Genomic DNA, 25,183 nt, shown 5'->3' with positions numbered 1-25,183 from the left:
GTGATAGTGAGGAGGACTAGTTGTAATTGTACAATTATTAATCCATTTGTAAAAAAGTTTGAATTTTAAACATTCAATAAAATTTGTATTGTTTAAAATTATAGTTAGTGTTTGTTTCCATTGTTTATATATAGCCTGCAGAAATGGTTGATTTGCACTAACGATATTTTCTTTGGACTATATATATATATATATATATATATAGAGAGAGAGAGAGAAGGGTTCTTATAAGGTCCTCCTATCTATATATATATATATATATATATATATATATATATATATATATATATAGAATTAGGTTCAACTAAGTCCTCCTAGTTAAGATGAGTCCATAAGTCCTCATCTAAACCCTTAAATGTATACATAAGGGATGGCTGAGATTAAAACAACCATCAAAAAAAAAAAAAAAAAAAAAAACTCAACCACCTATTTCATTAAATCTCTCCAATTCCCAATATTCTATTCGTTTCCCAATCTTATACTCATTTTTCTAATTCACTCTCAAACATATTGATTGTCACTGCCGTTTTCCATGTTTACTCCTTCATTTTCTTATTCTTCTTTTTTATTTGCAGATCTCTTCTTCTTGCACACTCAAATACGCACTCCATGAGTTCTTTCACCAAAATCTCGTCTTTTTTTCTCTCAATGAAGATTTTATGCACAATTATTATGATTTTATAAAAAAAAAATTCGTCGCTGTTAGTTTTAATGGTGAAAGCGCTCGCTAATTATGAGTTCTTGCACATATCAGGTATCTTCCCTTCTGTTGATCAACCACATTAAATCACATGGTTATCAAAATAGTGAGATCTCAAGATTCTAATTCACACACTTAATCAAATCTCTTGCTCATCTTCTCGGAATCGAAAACGAACGAGCCCAACCACGGTAATAACGGAGGAGCAGGGGAGTGGCGATTCCGGGTAATGACGGAGGTGTGGCTAGATTCGTTGATGGTGGTTGACGACGGAGAGCAGGTGAGTAACATTAGAGTTTGTGATTGTCTCTGTTCTTGATTTTGTCCGAAAATTGTGACTGTCTTTAAGGTTTTTCCTTTCATTTTATTTATTTCTTTTCCTTTAATTTTTTTATTAAGATCTAATAACATTGAGTTTGTGGTTAGTGGATATACTTTAGAAATTATTTGAATCTAGTAAGAAGTTGATTCGGTGCAATTTTATGTTTTTCCGTAACATTCACATACTTAATTTAAAATGTCCATCCTACACATGTGTATAAAGTTCTATTAACACTCTAATGTTGCTTGTGATTTCGTATTTAGATGAAGCTTTAAGCTTTTCAATTGCACATGCTTCCTTTATGTTATCTTGTACAAATTTCCTCTAACACTATTAATTCGTCTGTAAATTGAATGCAGGATTTCAAGTATATAAGGGAACAGTACTGATATTGAAGATCCGAGAGGAGTCAAGACAGGATTATGCTTACTTTTTCTGTTTTGTGTTGATCTGAGAGGAGTATTAAGGAGTAGTTCGTGTTCTTATGGCAAACTGGAATTTGCCTGGGTTGAAATTTTGTAGGAGATCAGTTACATTTTTAATTGTATCCTATTTGAATAAAGGAGTAGATTCTTATTCTTATCGTTTACGAATAATAATGGTGTAAAAGTTGCATTATATTTGTATAAAGGACTGCGAGAATTATTTGAAGGTAACTTCAAGCTAATATTATTTTGAAGGTAACTTCAATATACCGTGTAACTTTAATTCAATAAAAGTGTAACTTTAAACCGATATTGTGAAACTTCATTATTTTGAAGATATCATCAAGCTAATACCGTGTAACTTTAATTCAAAAAAGATGTAACTTTAAATCGATATTGTGAAACTTCAAATTAATATTATTTTGAAGGTAACTTCAAGATAATACCGTGTAACTTTAATTCAATAAAGGTGTAACTTTAAAACGATATTGTGAAACTTCAAATTAATTTTATTTTGAAGGTAACTTCAATATACCGTGTAACTTTAATTCAATAAAAGTGTAACTTTAAACCGATATTGTGAAACTTCATTATTTTGAAGATATCTTCAAGCTAATACCGTGTAACTTTAATTCAAAAAAAATGTAACTTTAAATCGATATTGTGAAACTTCAAATTAATATTATTTTGAAGGTAACTTCAAGATAATACCGTGTAACTTTAATTCAATAAAGGTGTAACTTTAAAACGATATTGTGAAACTTCAAATTAATTTTATTTTGAAGGTAACTTCAATATACTGTGTAACTTTAATTCAATAAAGGTGTAACTTTAAACCGATATTGTGAAACTTCATTAATTTGAAGGTAACTTCAAGCTATTACCGTGTAACTTTAATTCAATAAAAGTGTAACTTCAAATTAATATTATTTTGGAGGAAATTTCAAGTTAATAACGTGTAAATTTAATTCAATAAAGGTGTAACTTTAAATCAATATTGTGAAACTTCAAATTAATATTATTTTGAAGGTAACCGCAAGCTAATATTGTGTAACTTTAATTCAATAAAGATGTAACTTTAAATCTATATTGTGAAACTTTAAATCTACATTGTGAAACTTCAAATTAATATTACTTTGAAGGAAATTTCAAGCTAATACCGTGTAACTTTAACTCAATAAATGTGTAACTTCAAGTTGATGTTGTGTAACTTCAAGTCGATATTGTATAACTTCAAATTAATACAGTGTAACTTCAAGTATATGAGTAAATTAATTAATTAATGTCAAGTAGATAAGGCGTAACTTCAGGCAAATTGATATTGTGTAACTTCAAATATACATGGGTTAATTAATTAATGAATTTCAAGTAAATATGTGAAACTTCAAACGGAAATTTTGTAACTTCAAGTAGATATAAATATGATGTAACTTCAATTAATATAGTGTAAATTCAAGAATATAGGTAAATTAATTAATTAATTTCAAGTAGATATGGTGTAAATTGAGTGTAATTTCAAACGTATATGATGTAACTCCAAATTCACGAAGCATACTGAATATTTAAAAAATTCAATAGTATTTAAAAATGATACCATTGTGACGGGCTCGAAAAAATAATAAAATTAGACTTTTATTTCGCTTTAATCGGAGTCCGGATGAAGATTTAAAGAGCTTTTTTCAAAGCCGTTTTTAATTTACGCGGGCATGAAAATTTCAGATTATAAACATTAATTTGAGATTTTAAATGGGAATAACAAGTTCTGAAAAGAGAATGCAATTAATGGATTAATTGAGAATAAAAACTAGGAGAGATAAAATTTAATGGATCATTAATTACTAGTGGGTGGATGTGTCTTTCCTTTTAATCTCAACCATCAATTTTATAAGATCTAGTGGTTTAGATTAGGACTTAGGGACTTAATTTTTAGGTGGACTCATTTGAACTTGACTCTATATATATATATATATATATATATATATATATATATATATATATATATATATATATATATATATATATATATATATATATATATATATAGAGGCAAGATCCTGTGAGTCCACCTATATATTTGAGTCCATGAGTCCATAAACAATATCACGCACTATACAAAAAAATATCATGAATTTTTTTTTCAAAATTTTTTTCAAAATTTTTTTTTTCAAATCTTTTTTTCGATTTTTTTTTCGGAAAATTTTTTTTTTCAATTTTTTTTTTCGAAATTTTTTTTTTCGAAAAAGTTTTTTTTTTTTTTTTTTTTTTGTAAGCTGTGATATTGTTTAGTATAACGTGTGATATTGTATTACAAAACAATATCACGATTTTTTTTTTTTCATTTTTTTTTTCGAAAAGTTTTTTTTTTTTTTTTATGTAAGATGTGATATTGTTTAGTATAACGTGTGATATTGTATTACAAAACAATATCACGATTTTTTGTTTCAATTTTTTTTTTTTTTTAATTTTTTTTTTTTTTTTTTTTTAAAAAAAAAGTTTTTTTTTTTTTTTTTTTTTTTTTTTATGTAAGCTGTGATATTGTTTAGTGTAACGTGTGATATTGTATTACAAAACAATATCACGACTTTTTTTTGGAATTGTTTTTTTCAAATTTTTTTTTTCGAATTTTTTTTTTTTTTTTTTGAATATAAGCTGTGATATTGTTTAATATAAAGTGTGATATTGTATCATGGACTCACGGACTCAAAAAGATAGGGTGGACTCATGTGATCCTAATTCTATATATATATATATATATATATATATATATATATATATATATATATATATATATATATATATATATATATATATATATATATATATATTATTTACAATTTTAATTTCAAATATTTATGTGTTTTTCAGGTGGGATGACAAGTCGGTCAAGTAATATGTTACTTGGTCGTTCACCCGTAACCTCGGAGATGAGTACTTCACTAGGTGAGGTGAAGCGAGCCAAGCACAGCGTCAGAATATGTGGAATTAATTTGACACTTATCTATACTTATGCATTTCAATAATAGTTTTCTTAAGTTTATAATAGCTTTCTTAAGTTTTATATAACTAATTTCACACTTGATTTTGAAACAGAGTCATGTAAGATCCATCGATCGTGACTATGATCCTAGGCCTGAGTGGCAGAGTAGGGTAACGAGGCGGATTACCTCTCTTATTAATGGACTTAAGTATAATAAGAAATCGCCAAAGTGGGTGCCTGATACTTGGTAGGAGAACCTTAAGACTAGGCTAGAAGATCCCAATTTTGCCAAACATTCGAAAATCAACACGGTAAATAGGAAGTCGGGTGCTAAATATGGGAAAGCATTGGGCACCCACACTCTTTGTTGGAAGAGTTGCTCCGATGCTTTTAGGGAATTGGTAAGTATTGTTTATATTGCTTTTAAAAAGTGGTTAATATATATGATTGGCGAATATATACTTGATTTTACTTGTTTCCATACTACTTTCAGGGTGAAGAGGCCACTCCGTATAAGTTGTTTACGAAGACGAAGAAAAATAAGAAGGGCGAGTGGGTTAATCCTCGAGCTGCTGAGATAGACGTAAGTTTTTGTATTCAATTTAATGTTTATTTTTATTACAAAGAACGGTAATATCTTTCTTAGAAAGAACGATAATATCTTTCTTAGAAAGATAGGTAATATATATATATATATATATATATATATATATATATATATATATATATATATATATATATATATATATGTCATTTCGACGATTTTGTCTCTTTTTTCAGCATGATTACAAGAGGAGATGAGTCAACCATTGCCACCTGGACAGTCTCCCGACGAGATCCGGGCGTACTACAAGGCTGTCAAGGGCTTTGACGAGAAGAACTGGCTATTTGGGACCAGAGATAAAGGGGCCGAAATATGGTATGATCCTCCTACTAACAAAGCTGGTCAACAGTCTTTCTCTTATGCTCCTAGCATGATTTCACAGCTTTCCACCCAAATGAAAGACGACCGAGCCGCTCGACTTGCTCTTGAAGAAACTGTTCGTCAATAGGCCGAACAAATGACAGCAATTCAAAAGGCTTGGGCTGATATGCAAGCATCTCAACCCCTAAACACGTGTTCACAATTCAATCCACATAGGCGGGACGACTTTGCGGATGATGGACACGGGTTTGGAGGTGGTACTTTTATTTCCCATATAGGTTAGAGCCTTTAGTTAGGTTAGTATTGTCGTCTAGTAGGGAGTATGAAAAAATAATGGTGATTTGTGTTTAATTAGTAAGACAATGTACGGATTTGACCGACTTTTTATTTAAAAAATTTGCGTTCAATTCTCTTTTGTTGCCTCTCTTGATTCCCGCAATTGCGGTCGACGTGAAAATGGAATCCTGCTTGGCGGTCGACGATTGTATATGTGTTTTGCAAGTTTTGGTTGTAATTGAAACGATGCAAATAGGCATCGTGGCTGTATCTGAAACTATGCAAATACGCATCGTGGCTAGGCAGCAAGCTGCTGTTTCCAGCCTCTGTTTTTTAATAATCCTGGCAGAAATTCCGTCAGTAAAGTCCAAAATACTGACGGAATTTCCGTCAGGGCCCTTTTTTTTTACAATTTTCTGCCACGTGTTTGTGCACTGACGGAATTTTCGTCAGTAAAGTCTAGAATACTGACGGAATTTCCGTCAGGGCCCTTTTTTTAAGAATTTTCAGAATACCCGCCAAAAATGCCACATGTCATACCCTGATGGAAATTCCGTCAGAAAAGGAGAGTACTGACGGAAATTCCGCCAGTTACCTGCTGCTAGTGGACGACGAAAAATCTGTCAGTGATCCGTCAGTATTTCAATTTACTGACGGAAATTCCGTCAGGGTAGTGATTTTAGTGACGAAATAAGCTGACCCTGGTTAGTGACGGAATTTGCGTCAGGAAATGGAAATACTGACGGAAAAGCCGTCAGTACACCCTGATTTTGGCCATCATTACACGGCGTTTTCATAGTTAATTCGAACACATAATCCTGCCTGCCTCGATAGCGACCGTTACAAATGATTAGTGAAATTGTTCATATTTGATATGTCGTCGATGTAATGCATGCAATGCAACAAATATAGATTAATCCTAGCATGTGAAGTTAGATTATGTCGGTTGACACGTGTTTTATCAAACAACTTGGTCGAAGTAGATGTTAGATTAATTACATGTGAATGCCAAGTAAATAAATCATACATAATAATAATTACGATAAATGAATTACAATAATTAAAATTACAAGCTTTAAAAGATTTATTTGATCTACGTGAAAAGCACGCTCAAAGACGAGATTCTAAAGAAGAAAATAAAAGGAAAACAAAATTGGAATTAAAATACGAAAATACGTCAGATTAGAGGCTATAGTACGAATAATATTTGATTTAAACCGTAATTTGAAGCTCCGTTAAAGTGAGAAAGAGTTCAGAGAAAGAAACCAACCCAGAACAGGCGCAGCATCTGCTGCGTCCTCTGGAAGAGGCGCAGCACTCTCTGCGTCTGTTCTTGAGTTGGGCTCTGGCTGTGAAGTTAGAACCGCAACATCGTTATCGTTCGTTGGTAAATTTAAGATCGATTATTGATATTATACTCGAATTGAAGTGCTTTAACCGATTATATGCATCTGGGCAAGTCATAAAACGGACAAAAAGTGAAAATTACAGCGGTTTGCATAATTACGATCAACTCGTGTCGGAAATACAAAATAAAAACCTTAAGGTTAAATTAGGATGGAATTAGACAAATAAGACTCGAAATAAAATTCATGTATCAATTTAGGATTCCAGAATCTCGACATGAACAAATCGAAACCCTAAAGAATCGATTTGAATTAAAACGGCGAAAACCCGCAAGTATTGAATTACTCAGGATTAAAGACGAATTATGCATTGTAATTTAAAAGAATTGTTAAAAACATGATTTATGTACTGAAAATTACAAAGAAAACAAAGAAAAACGAAAGAAATAAGGAAAAGAGAAACTTGCAGGAAGTCGAGGAAGAAGAAGAAGAAAAGCAGGAGCAGCGAACAGCCTCTGGAAGAGGCGCAACAGATGCTGCGATCCTTCGAAAAGGCATAGCGCTGCTGCGTTTCTTCTCGGTGTCTGACCTCCACTGTTTTGTAAATACGGTTTTAAAAGATGGACTTTAAATTGATTTTTGAACGTACTTTTGATATAGATCTACATTAATGATATAAAATAAAAGAACAGTAAATAAAATGAAATTTTACACCCTCAGACTTACATGTTTGACGAAAAAAGATTGACTAAAGTTATCGTTTAATGAATGCTCGACTCGAATATGCGTGGAAAGTGGCCTCGTTAGAGGATTTAGTAAATTGATTAGGTTGATTAAAAGTGGAATTGGTCAAATTGGTCGGTCTATGCAATGTGACGGGGACTCAAAAGGATATGAGCTTACGTGGTCGATTGATCAAGCACGTAGGCGTCGAAAGCAATAGCGGGGTCTAGAATGAAAAGAGAGAGAAAGAATGGGCGGAACACTCGCGTGCCAAATATGGAAGCCGAAGGTCTCTATTTATACTAAACACATGGAAGAGTTTAGGAATGAAACAGATTTAGAAACAAATCACGGAAAGATTCTAAAAAGTGTGAAAAGAGGGCTGGAGAAGAGGCGCAACAGCCACTGCGACACTTGGAAGAGACGCAGCACCTGCTGCGTCCTTTCCCTAGAGGTTTCTGTGGGTTAATATCCGTATAATACCCTTTAAATTTAGGACTATAACGTAAATTTAACATGCGAATATCGTCATAAAACATAAAAACAATATAGAAACGATAAGGAATTAGAATCAACCTCGGGTCCTTATAGTGCGGCGTAAAGAACAGAAATCAAATGAGATTCCCTCCTAATTGTTGCACCCAAGACTTGTCCGAGATATGCCCTTGTGCTAGATGGTGTTCTCCGATTGCCTTGCAATATTGGGAGAACTGATGTGAGTTTTTCGAGATGAGAGATCTCGGTTTTTCAGAGGAGAATGCTCTTCAAAACCCTAGTTTATTTTTCCAAATGAAATTAGGTTTCAAAAGGAGAAGAAACCTCTCCTTTTGATGACCTCGGTCCGCGGGTCACTAGGGGGGGAGTGGGCTTTCCACTTTCTCCTCATTTAACTCGTGATCCGACTGACCCGACTCCTCGCTAAATGTATATGACGCGGTTTCTTATTATAAATCGTCATCGGTTATCGGCTATTAAAACATCAACTAATAACACGGGTTAGTTGAAGTATTAATACATGTCCGACAAAAACGATATTGTATAATTAATATTCAATATACATTTAATTAAATATAAAACGCTTATATTTAATTTTACGAATTAATCAGTTAATTCGCTTTAGCCCATGATATTTAATCCGTATTAAATATAATATCTCAACATCACATTTTTGACTAATTACTAGTCAAATAACTCGGACTAACCGGTTAGTCAAATTTGCATCTACATGATCAGTATTTTCATACGGTCACGTCTCTCGAACGTGTCCTATAGGTGTGACTTTTAGGGACCAGTTGATCACCGCCATCCGTATGACAATAACGTCAAACTTATCTAGCAAGCCAACCGTTATTGATAAACGTGGATCAACTGATAATAATACCAAAAGTATGCCCTTTGATCCTTTTAGAGGTTTATAAGTCCTTGCACTAACTGTTAAGGACACCAACCCCAACAAGCTCCCACTTGTCCGTACAAGTGTATGTGCAATGACGTTATCCGCACTAACTGGAGGACACAAGCTCCAACAAACTCCCACTTGTCCGTACAAGTGTATGTGCGATAACCGATTCTCATATTCATTTAAAAATTTCTCCCACTCAATGTAAAACAATTTGCAGATCTGGATCCACAAAGGTCGTATTTTACAATCGATCTGTATCAAGAGTGGTTTCCCCGACTAGAGAGTAACTTAACTGATAAAACGAATCCGTATCCGAGCATGGCCATGCATTTCGATTCTGACTCCTCGAGTGGCCCCGAGAAATATCGAAATTACGATAAAGGCTGAATATTTCCTTCAACTCGACTCCTTCCGATCTAAGCACAAAGATGAAATGACCCGAAAAAATCTACTTGGCCCCCTATTACGGATGACCGTGAGAAAGAAACCAAAGTCACCCAAAATCTGTCGTAGTCTCAAGAGACAGTCGATAGTCAAAAGAATCGACTCTTAGGATCACCATGGAGGTCCTATCCACGACCGGGCACGGAATGTTATAAAACATTTAGGACTCCACGTCGATGTCACAATTGTGTCCTACGAAATATCCGTATAGATCGCCTCTGTGATTGGTCACCAACTAGTTGACTTATGGCTCGTTGAACCCACCATCAACCAACGTCACAAAATAATTGCCGAGTTATCACTCATGTGGGCAATTAAGGACCAAAACATATAATGTTCGTTCAGTTCACTTTGTGGTGTTCAAAATTTGTCGTACAAATCCACATGAAAAACAAAATATATATATAAAATATCAAAACGATGATGTCGTATAGAGTACAAGAGAGAATGAATCTGATCCATAAAAGAGTACTACAACTTAGGAACACGTTTAATTCCCATGGAATTAACATGCCCTTCATGCTTATCTTGTCGTAATGCTTTAGTGAGAGGATCTCATATGTTATCATCTCAGTAGCAATCTTTTCTATCACTACTTCCTTTTGCTCCACGTAATCCCGGATTAGATGAGCTTTCCGTTGTACATGTCTAGACTTGTTGCTAGACTTGGCTCCTTAGCTTGGAAGATGGCACCACTATTGTCGCAATAGATGGTGATCGGGTCATTCGAACTAGGCACTACAGAGAGCCCATGTAAGAATTGACGCATCCATATCGCTTCCTTTGTAGCTTCGACGCGGCATAGTACTCGGACTCGATCGTAGAATCTCTTTATGTGATTTGTTTCGAACTCTTCCACTGATCAGCGCCATTAAAGAGTAAAAACGAATCCAGACCGAGATTTCGAGTCATCTCGATCCGTTTGGAAGCTAGCATCTGCGTAACCGGTTGCGCATAGCCTTTGTTCGCCTCCATAAGTCAATGCCCAATCTTTAGTCCTCCGTAGGTACTTAAGAATGTTCTTGACGCCAGCCAATGTGGTTCACCTGGATCTTTGTTGGAATCGACTTGTCATACTCAATGCATATGCCACGTCCGGACGTGTGCATATCATGGCATACATGATTGATCCTATAGCCGAAGCATAAGGAATCCGTGTCATGCGCTCTTTCTCTTCCGGTGTCTCGGTGCTTGAGACTGGCTCAAATGCACCCACAGAGCCATAGGAAGGAACCCCTTCTTGGAGTTAGTCATCTTGAATCTCTCTAGGACTTTGTCTATGTAAGACTCTGACGAGAGATAGCATCCGTCGTGATCTATCTCGATAGATACGGATGCCTAGAATTCTTTGTGCCTCTCCCAGATCTTTCATCTGGAAATGGTTTTTCAACCATACTTTCACCGAAGTTAAGAGAGGTATGTCATTCCCAATCAGGAGTATGTCGTCAACATACAATATTAGGAAGACAATCTTGCTCCCACTCGACTTGATATATAAACATGGTTCCTCGACCGATCGAGTAAATCCATTTTCTTTTATCACTTGGTCGAAGCGATGATTCCAACTCCGAGATGCTTGCTTAAGTCCATAAATGGAACGCTTAAGTTTGCATACTTTCTTAGGATGTTGTGGATCGATGAAACCTTCGGGTTGTACCATGTACAACTCTTCCTCCAAAAAGCCGTTTAAGAAGGCGGTTTTCACATCCATTTGCCAAATTTCATAGTCATGAAAAGCGGCGATCGCTAAGATAATCCGAATGGAACGCAGCATGACTACGGGTGCAAAAATCTCATCGTAGTGCAAACCTGGCACTTGGGTGAAACCTTTAGCAACTAGTCGTGCTTTGTAGATATCTTGTTGACCTTCCACAGAATGCTTTATCTTGTAAAGCCATTTGCATTGAAGGGGACGAACCTTAGCAGGTAAGTCAACAAGATCCCACACGTTGTTCTCATACATGGAGTCCATTTCGGATTGCATGGCCTCAAGCCATAGCTTCGAGTCGAATCGGGTCATGGCACCATTATAGGTTGCGGGTTCACTACTCGTTAAGAGTAGAACGTCGTCTATATCATGTTCCTCGACCATACCAATGTATCTGTCTGGAGGAATAGAGACTCTTCCCGACCTCCTAGGTTCCTCAGGAATATTCACCGCAGCCGGGATTGAAGGAATAGGTTCCTCCAATGGTTGCTCGGTGTTTGGTTCTGGAATCTCCGACAAGTCGAAGGTTCTATCACTCTTTGCATTCTCGAGAAATTCCTTCTCTAAGAATGTCGCACTAGCCGCAACAAAAACGCGTTGTTCGGTTGGCGAATAGAAGTAATGACCAAGCGTTCCTTTAGGATAACCTATAAAGTATGTCTTGACCAATCGCGGCCGAGCTTATCCTCGTGTCTCCACTTGACATAAGCCTCGCAGCCCCAAACCCGTATAAAGGACAAGTTAGGGACCGTTCCCTTCCATAGTTCATATGGAGTCTTGTCAACAGCTTTAGACGGACTTCGGTTAAGTATTAGAGCGGCTGACAAAAGAGCATAACCCCATAATGAATCAGGTAAAACCGTGTGACTCATCATGGATCGAACCATATCAAGTAGTGTTCGATTTCTCCGTTCGGACACACCATTCAATTGAGGTGTTCCAGGTGGAGTTAATCGTAGGGCAATCCCACGCCTTTGAGGTGTTGATCAAACTCGTGAGAAAGATACTCGCCACCACGATCCGAACGCAGTGTTTTAATCTTCCTACCTAATAGGTTTTGTACCCTATTCTGGTATTCTTTGAATTTCTCAAAGGATTCACTTTTGTGCTTCATTAAGTAGACATAGCCATATCTACTTAAGTCATCCGTGAAAGTGATGAAATACCTATAGCCTTCTCGTGCGGTGATTGACATAGGGCCACATACATCCGTGTGTATGAGCCCTAATAGGTCAGCAGCGCGCATTCCAACACCTTTGAAGGAAATCCGAGTCATCTTGCCGATGAGACATGATTCACACGTGCCAAATGATTGAAAATCAAAGGCCGAGTTAGCTCCATGTTTGATGAGCTGTTTTACGCGTTTCTCATTAATGTGTCCCATGCGGCGGTTACCATAGATACGTTTGATCTTTGTCACCAACCTTTAACTTTTTATTCATTACGTGTAATATTTCCGTGGTCCGATCTAAAACATAAATTCCGTTCATGGAGACGCGCTTGCCGTAAATCATATCGTGTAATGAGAAAATGCAAGTATTATTTTCTATTACAAATGAAAAACCAAGTTTATCAAGTGCAAAACTGAAATAATGTTTTTCGAAAGACTAGGTACATAATAGCAATCATATAATGACAACTCAAATCCGCTAGGAAGCTGGATCACATATGTCCCCTTGGAGATGGCGGCTACTCTTGCTCCATTCCCGACACGCAGTCCACCTCACCCTTTACGAGGGGTTCGATGTTTCGGAGCCCCCGCACATGATTACACAGATGAGAACCACAACCGGTATCAAGTACCCAAGTTCCGTAACTTGCGTGGTTAATCTCAATCATATGAATAAAAGTAGAAGAAGAGGAAGACATACCAACAAAGTTTAACACGACCCGCCTTTAAGTCCTCATGATAAACAGGACATGTGCGTCTCAATGCCCAGTCTTGTGGCAATGATGGCATTCCATGTTTTCATTCTTGCTCTTTGTCGCGCCTGATGAGGTGCTCGACTCACCAGGCCCACTCTTACCTGAACCCGACTTCTTGAACTTCGCCTTACCTACTGCTAGGTTTGCCTGAGCTTTGCCCTTACCTTTCCCTTTATTCGACACAACGAGAACATCCTGTTTCATGCTCCCACTGAACTTCATGTCCTTCTCGGTGCATACGAGGAGGGAGTGCAGTTCATGCGGAGTTTTCTTCAAATCATTCATATAGTAATTCGCTCTAAATTGCGAATAACCATCGTGGAGTGAGTGAAGAATGCGGTCGATAACAATATTCTCGATGATGTTACAGTTAAAGGTCTCCAGTTTCTCGACATTCTCAATCATGCTGAGAATGTGTGGGCTAACCGGTTGGCCCTTCTGGAGTCTCGCATCAAAGAAGCGAGTGGTATGCTCATAGGTCACGATTCTCGGTGCTTTCGAGAATTCCTTAGTGAACGTGGTGAAAATCTTGTTTGCACCATGGGCTATGAAGCGTTTCTGCAAATTGGGTTCCATTGCAAAAATGAGTACGTTTTTAATCGCACTGCTTCCATACGAAATCATTAAACTTGGTGATTTCAGCAGCTCTAGCCGTGGGACCTGGGTTTGCCGGGATGGGCTCTAATAGATATTTGAGCTTCCCGTCAGCAGCAGCATTCCGTAATGCCGCCTCCCAGTCCGCGAAGTTTGATCCATCATTCTTCAGTCGAGTAGACTGATTCATCTGATTCATGAAGATCCGAAGCCAGGACTCACGGTCCAATGTGGCACTTGGCATTGGGTTTTCAGTAGAACCACCATTTGTTGTTTAGCGATTTAAAATCGTGATCTACACCGAAAAAGAAAGAAAAACAAAACGAAATAAGCAACTCATCGAGGTGATTTAAGTCTATTTTAAAAATCATTTTAAACATGTAGACTCTCGCACTTGCATAATTGATCTCCCTCAAGAAAGATACAAGTGATCCCAAGACTCAATTTCTGTAAATTGATAAGCCAACTGTTTAGCTAATTCTTCCGGAAGAACTCTTGGTCGATAGATTTCTGTAAATCCTATCTATAGTCCACCATGATCACAGGATCGTACGAGTGACCATAGTGTTGAGATAAAATAGGTCAATCGGTTCCAACTTACCCGACGTAGAAGGGGTCATATTATGCCTACCGACGAAGAAGGGACTCATTGGAGTTTGACCTATAAAGACCGTTCTCAATTTTAGTTTATACGAGGAAGATCCCATCAACAAAATTATAATTCATTATAAGTGAACGAATAACTAGCGTCTGTCGTGAATGAATTTATTTGGATGATGGCTTTTAAAACGTGTGACATGAGAATGTCAATGAAAACTAACTCGTGACCTCTATATGTGTCAGTTTTCATGCAATAAATAGGTGGTTTGGTTTTTAGGCGGAATATGATGCATATTATCGTTACAAAAATAAATAAATGAATGCAATACGTAAATAAAATTTCCTAGTGTGGCCTATCCTAGTAAAACAAAACATAAAACAACTTTGGAATCCACCGTTGGACCCGAGAAGCTTGTCTTGATGTTCCATCTTGATCCATGTAGCGGGAGTGAGCATCCGGTCTCCATCTTTGGTCTTCTCAAAAATTACAATTTAAAATTACAAATATAAACCTATTTACATTCTAATTAAAAACTATAATTACAAGTGAAAAATCCAAAACGGAGATACTAGATCTCAAAATACAACCAAGACCGTGTTCCATCATTACGGTAACACGTTCTACTAAGGCCACACTAAGTTACAACTGATTGCAAAATAAATATATAAATACGTAATAAAAGGCATTCAAGGCATTCAACAAAACGATAATTAAAAATGCATCAACTAAAAAACAAATTCATTCGTGACATAATTCCGTAATTATGTGAAATTTATCCAAACCACCTTTTAATGATTAAAATTCATGTGATAAAACTGCTTCTATCAATTTAATTTTAATCTAATACAGTCCGTTACTTTAAATACGCGTTAAAATAACTTAATGGTACGTGTGTGAACCGTTTCACAATCATAGCGAGTGTACAATATCCGTATAAAGTACATGTTATGGCCAAAAGAAAATTTAAAACAAAAAAAATAAATTTTCAAAGCTGCCAGAAACGAAATCCCTCGATCCAGGGACATAAGTGCTCGATCGAGGAACAAAGGACTCGATCGATCAATCAAAGTCGATCGAGTGGAGGGCCAATCAGAAAGTGCTCGATCGACTAAACTGGTGGTCGATCGAGTACCTTTATCAGCAAATCTGCTCGATCGAGTACGAGGGCAACTCGATCGAGCAGTGGGGTTTTGAAAGGGGTCGATCGAGTACAACAGGGACTCGATCGAGCAAAAACAAGACAGAAAAACCACTCGATCGATTAAAACTTGTTCGATCGAGTACAAAACTTTCTGAAAATTTCAAACCCTCGTGAAACAGTTTTGACGAAACAAAACAAACGCAATTTAGATCAAAACTGATTAAAATCAATTCTACAAATTGCTAGACATTAACATATTGTTATAATGATCGTGTAAAACAGCAATATGCATAATATCCAAACGCAAACAACATCAAACATCCGTGTAAACACAAGACACGGTTTTAAAACCGCAACAGCCAAAACAAAAAAAATTCTGCCGTGAGAATTACTGTTGCCGCACGGATTTTTAGACAAAGCAAAAATCGTTTCAAGATCGTTTTATGAAAAACACATAGAAAAATTTACGTGGCCTCGCTCTGATACCACTTGTGGGTTAATATCCGTATAATACCCTTTAAATTTAGGACTATAACGTAAATTTAACATGCGAATATCGTCATAAAACATAAATACAATATAGAAACGATAAGGAATTAGAATCAACCTCGGGTCCTTATAGTGCGGCGTAAAGAACAGAAATCAAATGAGATTCCCTCCTAATTGTTGCACCCAAGACTTGTCCGAGATATGCCCTTGTGCTAGATGGTGTTCTCCGATTGCCTTGCAATATTGGGAGAACTGATGTGAGTTTTTCGAGATGAGAGATCTCGGTTTTTCAGAGGAGAATGCTCTTCAAAACCCTAGTTTATTTTTCCAAATGAAATTAGGTTTCAAAAGGAGAAGAAACCTCTCCTTTTGATGACCTCGATCCATGGTCACTAGGGGGAGTGGGCTTTCCACTTTCTCCTCATTTAACTCGTGATCCGACTGACCCGACTCGTCTCGCTAAATGTATATGACGCGGTTTCTTATTATAAATCGTCATCGGTTATCGGCTATTAAAACATCAACTAATAACAAGGGTTAGTTGAAGTATTAATACATGTCCGACAAAAACGATATTGTATAATTAATATTCAATATACATTTAATTAAATATAAAACGCTTATATTTAATTTTACGAATTAACTGGTTAATTCGCCTTAGCCCATGATATTTAATCCGTATTAAATATAATATCTCAACATCACATTTTTGACTAATTACTAGTCAAATAACTCGGACTAACTGGTTAGTCAAATTTGGCATCTACATGACTGTATTTTCATACGGTCACGTCTCTCGAACGTGTCCTATAGGTGTGACTTTTAGGGACCAGTTGATCACCGCCATCTGTATGACAATAACGTCAAACTTATCTAGCAAGCCAACCGTTATTGATAAACGTGGATCAACTGATAATAATACCAAAAGTATGCCCTTTGATCCTTTTAGAGGTTTATAAGTCCTTGCACTAACTGTTAAGGACACCAACCCCAACAGTTTCCTCCTCGACAAGAAAGATTTCCGCGTTTTACTATGTAATTTGGGTAGATATACACTTCCTTATTCCATAAATTAGGAATAAATATCCAGAGAATTCTAGAACATTCCGGAATATTCCGACTCGTCATTTAAATGGTTTTTAGAAAATGAAGCGATTTTTTACCCGGACTCCAAATGAACTCTAATCACTGTCAAAATGACCGTATCGGTGCGTAGATAACGACCAAGGGGTTGACTCGAGTGTTTGAGCTATCACTTGTCGATGAACTTACGAACTATCATAAAATCGTTCCGCGTATCAAACATGCGGCCCAATCATCACTGGGTGGTTGGCGGGAGGTGTAAAAATGAGGTATCTACTTGTAACGTGACAAGAATAGGAGGCACGGTGGCCTCTACAATTGGTTGATCTTCCTCCATACTAAGGCTAGAAAGTGACGATTGAACCTCCTCATTATCCTTAATAAACAGCTTACCATTGTTAGCATTAACACATGTGCTTTTCTGCATCAAAATAAATGATTTAGTATACATTGTATGTCGTAAATGTTACCACTCTAGGTGAGAAAATATAACAATAATAAGAACGCTTAGTTGGTCTTGAAGGAATATGTCAAAATGTGACCATGTTAGCGATGACGATACACACTTAGATGGTAACATTTATTCAAGAATGCGAAGACATTAGAAACTATGACACATTGTAATCATGTTAGCTTATGTGGCTACACACTAACATAGTAACATTGATGATATGTCACCTTGTTCCTAATCAATGATGTCATGTTAATGTGTAGCAACATAAGCTAAAATGGTTACAATATGTCATATTTACTCATGTGGCCACTATCTAGCATAAATATCGCCATCTTAGTGTGTATCATCATAAGCTAACATGGTTACATTGCAACTTTTGACAATATGTCACAATGAAACCATATTATCTTATGATGCAGCACACCAAGATGGTCACGTAATATTGGTCACATTGGCACATATCTGTGATAAGGTGGTCACATTTTCAATAGTCGCGTATGTGTCCATGTTTTATAGATTTTGTTTACATGTTAAGAGTAATTTGTCACACCCAAAATCATAATATTGTTACTACATGTCTTTGTTAATGTGGTGAAATTTTAAGAAATTACTTACATGTGACCATGTTTAGTTTATTATGATTCTATCTTAGTTTGAAGTGTAACTGTGGACATGGGCCACCTACGCACCAAGCTAATCTATGGACATGAGCCACCTACACGCTAAGTTAACCTGTGGACGTATAGCGGTCTTGAAGCCACGTTTGGAGGCGTAAAAATGCTTCGTCCGGATCGCTTTAGATCGATCTGTTTTGTCTCGGGGAAGGTCTCCAAACGATGCTAGAGATGTTCGGAGTCGCCACCAAGCAATTAGGGAGTGCTTGGACACCTTTCAAGATTCACTTTATACCTCCGTCAAAAAAGGCAAAAAGCGGTGCTTGACATAGGTATTAAAGATAAGGACTCGTACTTTTTAGCATCCTATCGCTAGAATGACTCTCGTACGCCCTAAATAAGGCCATCCACTATCTGAAGGTTCTGAGTAAGGGGTGAGGGTACGTATTGGGAAGCTCTTAAATCGAACACCCAATCCCGCCCACGTTAGCGGCCTCTAGTGATCGATCGTGGTTGTTTAAGGCTCCGTTTGGCAAGGCATTTCAGGTAACTGATTTGGTCAAAGTAGCTTATTTGACCCAAAATTTGAGGTACCTTATTTTTTTGTATGCATTTGGCAAGTAGCTTATTTACCAAATAAGCAACCTGAAATGAAATACTACCTAGAGTAGCATTTGAGATTTCAGGTATTTGATTTGGTTTGATTTTCCGTTTTTACCCTTGAAATTTATACTATTAAATAATTATCATATCCTTTTACGTCATTTCATTAAAATCACTTACCTTTTCAGTTAGTTGCCAAACATTTTTTTATATAATTAGCTACCTTATCAGTTACTAATTTCCAGCTACCTTATCAGTTACCTTTTCAAGTTTCAGTTAGCTTTTCAGTTTTCAGCTACCTTTTCAAGTTTCAGCTACCTTTTCAGTTAGTTTTACCAAACAGAGCCTAAGTGCAAAAGTTGATAAAACGGGTATGCATGAATGCGCATCCGCAATTTTAACCTAACATGTGAGAATTTGCTAAGTCAGTTGTTTATCTAAATATCAAGTAATTGTTGTCGAGTTGGATTTAGATTAATTTGCATGCCAAAACGGAAATTAAACATCCATTTACCAAGTTCGGATTATGATCTTAACACGATCCATTTGTTTGAAAAAAAAAGTGTGTTTAAATGATAAAGTGTGAAATGTGAAATGTAAACTCGTCAATCTGATCCATCATGTAATCGGGTCAACCGAAGTCAAGATCATCCTAGACAAGTGCTAAAAACGAAACAGAACAGTGCTAGGCACCCCCTTTGGGGCGAGAGCCATACGGCGAGGCAACAAGGCCTGTCCAGATTTGAAATGTAGAAAACAGGAACTGTCTTGGGGCGCGAGCCGTCAGACGACCTATAGATCCTCTCCTGGTTGTTTAGAAGGTTGAAAAAACCGCTTTTGTGATTAATGATTTACAAGTATTGTTTGCATGATTCGGAATAATTACTATTATGTTAGTAATATTCGTTGTCGGAATTGCAAGTTTGAAAAGTATAGTAAAATGTGTAAAAAGGGTATGCTTAACCATTTCGTCATCGTACTCGAATTAAATCGACATGGCACATATGTTAGCCAAGGATGACATATGATATGGTCAAGATAAGGATAAAAATATGAACTAATATGTTAAGTTCATTTCTTTGTAGTTAGTTAAGTTTGTCATCGTACTCCGATTAAACCGACATGGTATAAGGAACCAAGGATGATTATGAATTATGACTAATATGTTTGCAAGTGTAAATAAAAGAGAAAAATGGTAAATAAAAGAAAAGAGTGTTAGGATACCCTTTAAAATGTAATTAACCAAATAATATCACCGAGTCACGGATTAAACCGTCATGGTATAAGAAACCGAGGGTGATTACGATTTATGGTTAAAACGTTTGTCATAAAAAAGGTGTTTTGAAAATGTTTGAAATGATGAAAACCGCTAGAATAAAAGATGAACAAAGAATAAAGACGAGCACAAACACGTTTGGATTCTGCCAGAGACCCCATGAGAGGCGCGAGGTTGGTAGTGGTGACTATCAGCCTCTGTCTTCAATCAAAATCCGGTTTTGGCTCAATCGATCCATATTTTGGACCATGTTATGCATTGTTCATGTTTACAAAATCATGAAAACAGTAAATATATAAAATAAGTGGAATATTTACACCCTCAAACTTACATGTTATGATGTTTGCGAGGTAGACAACTATTGAGATGGTTTTCTCGTTATAAGACTACGCGGGATCAAAGAAGTTTAAAAGAGTGCCTTAAAAAAGGATTTTGTTTTGAAAAGGTGTTGAAAAGATGTTGTTTGAAAACATGTTAATTAATGTTGAGTTGGTCAAATGGGTCGGTCGAATGCACGGCGACGGTACCAAACAAAGTGTGTAAGGCTTGTGTTCTCAATCGGTAGGTCGAAAACACGTGTCGAATTTTTACTTAAGAAGTAGAAAGGTTTAGAATTTTAAGGGAGAAAGAGGGGCGGATACTCGCGTAACCTAAAGGGTGCATATGAGGTGTTTTTTATAGAGAAATGGGGATGGTAGTAAGTCGGTTGAGTTTGTTTGCTGGCTAAGGATAGCCATTTTAGGTGCGAGCACGCCAGTGGTGGAAAGCGACGTCTTGTTCTTTTCAATTTGGATGTGGCCTTTGCTCTATCTAATGTTTGGTCGGTTGTGATTTGTGGTTTTATGTGATTGCTTAGCCATGTTATCTTGCTCTTGGGTGTTATTTGGGGTAGGTATTTTGTGTCCTTGACTCGGGTTTGACCCGTGTTGAGTCGGGATTTGAATTTTGAGTCGATTTTTGGCCCGGTGTCGGTTTTGACTCTAATTAGTGTCATTTTAATGAAAATCGCGTTATTTTAGATGTTCGAGACTCGGGTTGACTCAGGTTGACTCGAGTTATGAGTTTCTGAGTCGGTTTTGGATCCGAAGACGGGTTTAACTCAAAATAGTGTTGTTTTAATGCAAATGAAGTTAGAAAACCATTTTTGAAATCATTTTTCATATCCTAGTAATGTATTAAACCGTCTCATGTATAGCCAATCCACGCACGCATGTTAAGAACATGTTGTAGTCTGATCATCATCGGGTGTTTTTGGAAGGTGCAGATACTGGGTATATACAGTAACTCCCTGAAAGATCAGTACCTACGACAAGAGCAACCAAATTTTAAGCTTTGGTTAAAATGGTAACACTGAACTCTAAAATGGTCACACAATTCGCTAAAAGATGGTAACATGGAAACACTGAAATCTGAACTCAAAGCTTTTAAGCTTTGTTAAAATGGTAACAATGCATTTTAACATGGTCAGAGTTTACGCAAAGATGATAACATATATTAAAAATCATAGATCAATGGCAAGAGCAACTAATTTTTTTAATTTTGGTTAAAATACCAAAACTGAGCTCTAAAATGGTCACACTATACGCTAAAATGGTAATCTTTTCAGGACGCATTTTTAACATTGAACTCTAAAATAGTCACACTATTCACTAAAATGGTAACATATAGAAAAAATGGCAACATGATAACACTGAACTCTGAACTAAAAGATTTTACGCTTTGTTTAACATGGTAACATTGAGATTTGAAATGGTCACACTGTTTGAGCCAAATTCTGCATATTGGCCTAGTGGATAAGTGAGTCCGTCAAGACTTATTTGGTGAATTAGGCCGAGTAACCTAGTAATCATAAAGGGCCCGTGAACAAAAGAAGCCAGGGAGATCTCAGGGAGATTTAGGGAGATCGGGGAGAATAGAATACAAGGCAACGGATTATGGAAAGAAGCATGGTAGGACCAAGATTCCTTGTCGTACAAGGAATAGGACTCGGCTAGGGTTTTCACCCTATAAATAGTCAAGAAGACGGAGAAGAAAGGATCATCCAAGAACTACTATACAAACGCAATACATTGTTCTAGCTATACTCACTCTCATATTAAAAGCTAGTGCAATCATTGGAAGGGTACCATCCCTTCCCGCGGTCGTTTCCCACATTGGGTTTTCCGCGTCACCAAATCTTTTGTGTCAATCTTTATTTACATCTTTAAATCCCATACTTAGTATTAGCATAATCGATACAATCAACATACAACGAATAAGACCGCATTGACCTTAATTAACCTAATTCGGTAGAAAAATACCAAATCAGTTTGGCGTCCACCGTGGGGCATTGTGGTCATCATCGTTAGTTACTTAGATCTATAATGGATAAACAAACATCATTAGCCGGGCCAGGGAGCAGTAAGCCGCTGATACCACCAAATCCTATCCAGAATCAAGCATTAGCGGCTCAAACTCAGGCACCCGGAATCGCATCAAGAGTCACACCTGTGGCAAAAGCCACTATGTCTCCCAAGTCTCCTGTTGTGACAGCACATTCCAAATCAGACAAGGTATCTGGAAGCTCGAATCCCACCCCGCCGCCAAGTCCGACACAAACCTTACTTAGTGGCATGGAAAATCTGCAAAAGGTGATGGAGAGCATGTGCGAAGATCAAAGGAAAGCAGAAGCTGAAGCAAAAAGGAGGAACAGGGAGCTCTAGGCACAAATAGATATTCTGAGACAGCAGTCAATCACACCAGCAGGCGCGGAGGGTGAAGATCAGGCTCCGATAGTGGATCGCACACAGGGGGCATCAGGCAGCAGGAGTGGACTGCGGCAGATTCCAGCAGAGCAAGTAACAAGATTAGATCTAGCAGCAGTATCGATAGGAGAAAGGATAGTCCCACAGGACTATGATATCTCACACCGGACAGCTGGCAACCTGCCAGCCGCCCAGATGTGGTACCAGGTAACATTCCAGTCAGTTACTTTGTCATAACTAACCAGACACCTGGTGCAGGATCCGTAGGCAGTCCACAAGTAAGCTTGCACCAGGAGACGCTCATGGCATCAGCCTCATTAGGTAACATGCTACATCACAACCCTGTGGAACTCAGGCCAGGAAGCAGCATCCAGGTCATCAAGCGGTAGACAGACGCAGCTAGGACTCGGAAAGCTTAATCAACAAGCAGTATCTGGAGTTGAGAGAGATGTTGAGCAGGGTCCTAGGAATGCCACATTCACTTGAGAAAGCAGCGCCTGACAGTTATGCTGACTCACCATTCGTAGACGCAATATCAGTTGTCGCCATGCCAAAAGGATTCACAAATCCAAACATGACTCTCTTTAATGGCACAACAGATCCATTTGATCACGTGAGCCAGTACAAGCAAAGAATGATGATAGTGATGGTTGTTGGGCATGTAAAAGAAGCCTGTATGTGTAAGGGGTTCGGGTCCACACTGTCAGGACCGGCACTTCGATGGCTCGTGAATCTACCTAACAGATCGATATCCATATTTGCTGACCTGGTAAATGCGTTTACTCAGCAATTTGCAAGCAGCCGAAAGCAACAAAAGCACGCTGGCGACTTATACCGGATTGTTCAAGGCGCCAACGAGATTATTGGGGAATACAACACTAGGTTCTATAATGAGAAGGTGGCAGTACGGGAGTGTGACGTGTCAACAGTAGTGGAAGTATTCAGAAGGGGGTTACACCATGAGTCAGACCTATACAAGCAGCTGACTATGCACCCTTGTCATAGCTTCGAAGTGGTACAAGAAAAGGCAGCAGCTACAATCAGACTGGAAGAAGATATCCTAGCTAGAGCCAGTATACCAAGTATGCCAAGCGTATCCAGCACGTCGGCCATAGAGAAGTTAAGTAGAAAGCAGTCTACCGGAAAGAAGGAGGAAAGATATAGACCATATGGTAGGGGAGTCAACAGAATCGACAACAGAGAAGAGAATTAGCAACTCCCCACACTGGCAGAATATGGATTCACAACTGGCATCGGAGGAATCCTAAAAGCACTCAGGGAGATGGGAGACGGGGTAAGGTGGCCTAGGCCACCTGTAGAGAGACAATCATGGCGAAAAGACAGTAACAAGAAATGTGAGTTCCATCGTGACATTGGGCATAACACGGAAGATTGCTACACTCTACGCATAGAGATTTGGCACTTGTACGAGCAGGGGGAACTGAGCCACCTATTACCATGTGGGGGCAAGCAGCAGGATAAGGTGGGCTCTGCAAAACCCGCAACACCACCTACATGCACCAAGATAATAAACGTGATAACCGGCGGCTCACACTTAAGTGGAATGACATATTCGGCAGCCAAGAGGCGTGCTACTAAAACTAAAGGAGACAGACCGGAGACTTCCTGCAGAGTTTCCCACAGCGATCTGCCTGCTATTGCCTTCGTCGAAGAGGATATACATGATAGCCAGAAACATCATGATGCACTTATCATAACATTGTCAATGGCCAATTGCACGGTTAGAAAGGTCCTGGTAGATACTGGTAGCTCGGTCAACCTAATCATGCTCAAAACCACAGAAAGCATGGGATTCGGCGAGAAAGACTTGCAGAAGAAGGCCATCCCGCTGGTGGGGTTCAGTGGAGAAACAGCTAACTCATTGGGAGAAATCGTGATCCAAACCTATACAGGAGGAATCAACAAACATGTGAGGTACTTGGTTATAGATAGACCATCTACCGACAACGTTATTCTTAGGAGACCATGGTTGCATCTAATGAAGGCAATCCCCTCAACGTACCATCAATGTGTGAAGTTCCCCACACCTTGGGGAGTGGAAACAATACGAGGAGACCGGGAAGAAGCCAGAGGTTGCTACAACAAGGCATTAAAGTGCACAGCCAACCCTCCAGAATAGCAATCACAGAAGCAGCATATACATGAAGAATACATCGAGCCCCCAGCCGAGGAGCTAGATCAAATCAACCTGGATAAGCTGCACCTAGGGAGAACTGTGCTAATAGGGGCAGGATGCACAAGAAATCTCAGACAGCGCTTCATCAACTTTTTACAAGCCAATATGGACTGCGTCGCGTCGTCCCATGACGACATGATAGGAATAGATCTATCTATCATAACACACAAACTCAACGTAGACCCAGGATGCAAGCCCATCCAGCAGAGACGA

The 25,183-nt window shown here is 37.8% G+C and overlaps 2 protein-coding genes across 2 annotated transcripts; both read left to right on the top strand.

Annotated features, from left to right (window-relative positions):
- Positions 1 to 23,242: 23,242 nt before the first annotated feature.
- On the top strand, positions 23,243 to 23,986 carry LOC141637296 (uncharacterized). The gene has a single exon (XM_074446855.1). The coding sequence runs from the start codon at positions 23,243 to 23,245 to the stop codon at positions 23,984 to 23,986; it is 744 nt and encodes a 247-aa protein (XP_074302956.1).
- A 594-nt stretch (positions 23,987 to 24,580) lies between these two features.
- On the top strand, positions 24,581 to 24,913 carry LOC141637295 (uncharacterized). The gene has a single exon (XM_074446854.1). The coding sequence runs from the start codon at positions 24,581 to 24,583 to the stop codon at positions 24,911 to 24,913; it is 333 nt and encodes a 110-aa protein (XP_074302955.1).
- Positions 24,914 to 25,183: the final 270 nt, after the last annotated feature.

This window comes from Silene latifolia, unplaced genomic scaffold (assembly GCF_048544455.1).
Source record: "Silene latifolia isolate original U9 population unplaced genomic scaffold, ASM4854445v1 chrun_scaffold_16, whole genome shotgun sequence".
NCBI lineage: Eukaryota > Viridiplantae > Streptophyta > Magnoliopsida > Caryophyllales > Caryophyllaceae > Silene > Silene latifolia.
Note: the sequence above shows the minus strand (reverse complement) of the source record. Positions and strands in the feature narration are given on the sequence as shown.

What these genes read in the sequence shown, in the direction of transcription:
- LOC141637295 (XM_074446854.1), top strand. Translation starts at nt 24,581, where the DNA reads ATGGGATTCGGCGAGAAAGACTTGCAGAAGAAGGCCATCCCGCTGGTG.
- LOC141637296 (XM_074446855.1), top strand. Translation starts at nt 23,243, where the DNA reads ATGCCACATTCACTTGAGAAAGCAGCGCCTGACAGTTATGCTGACTCA.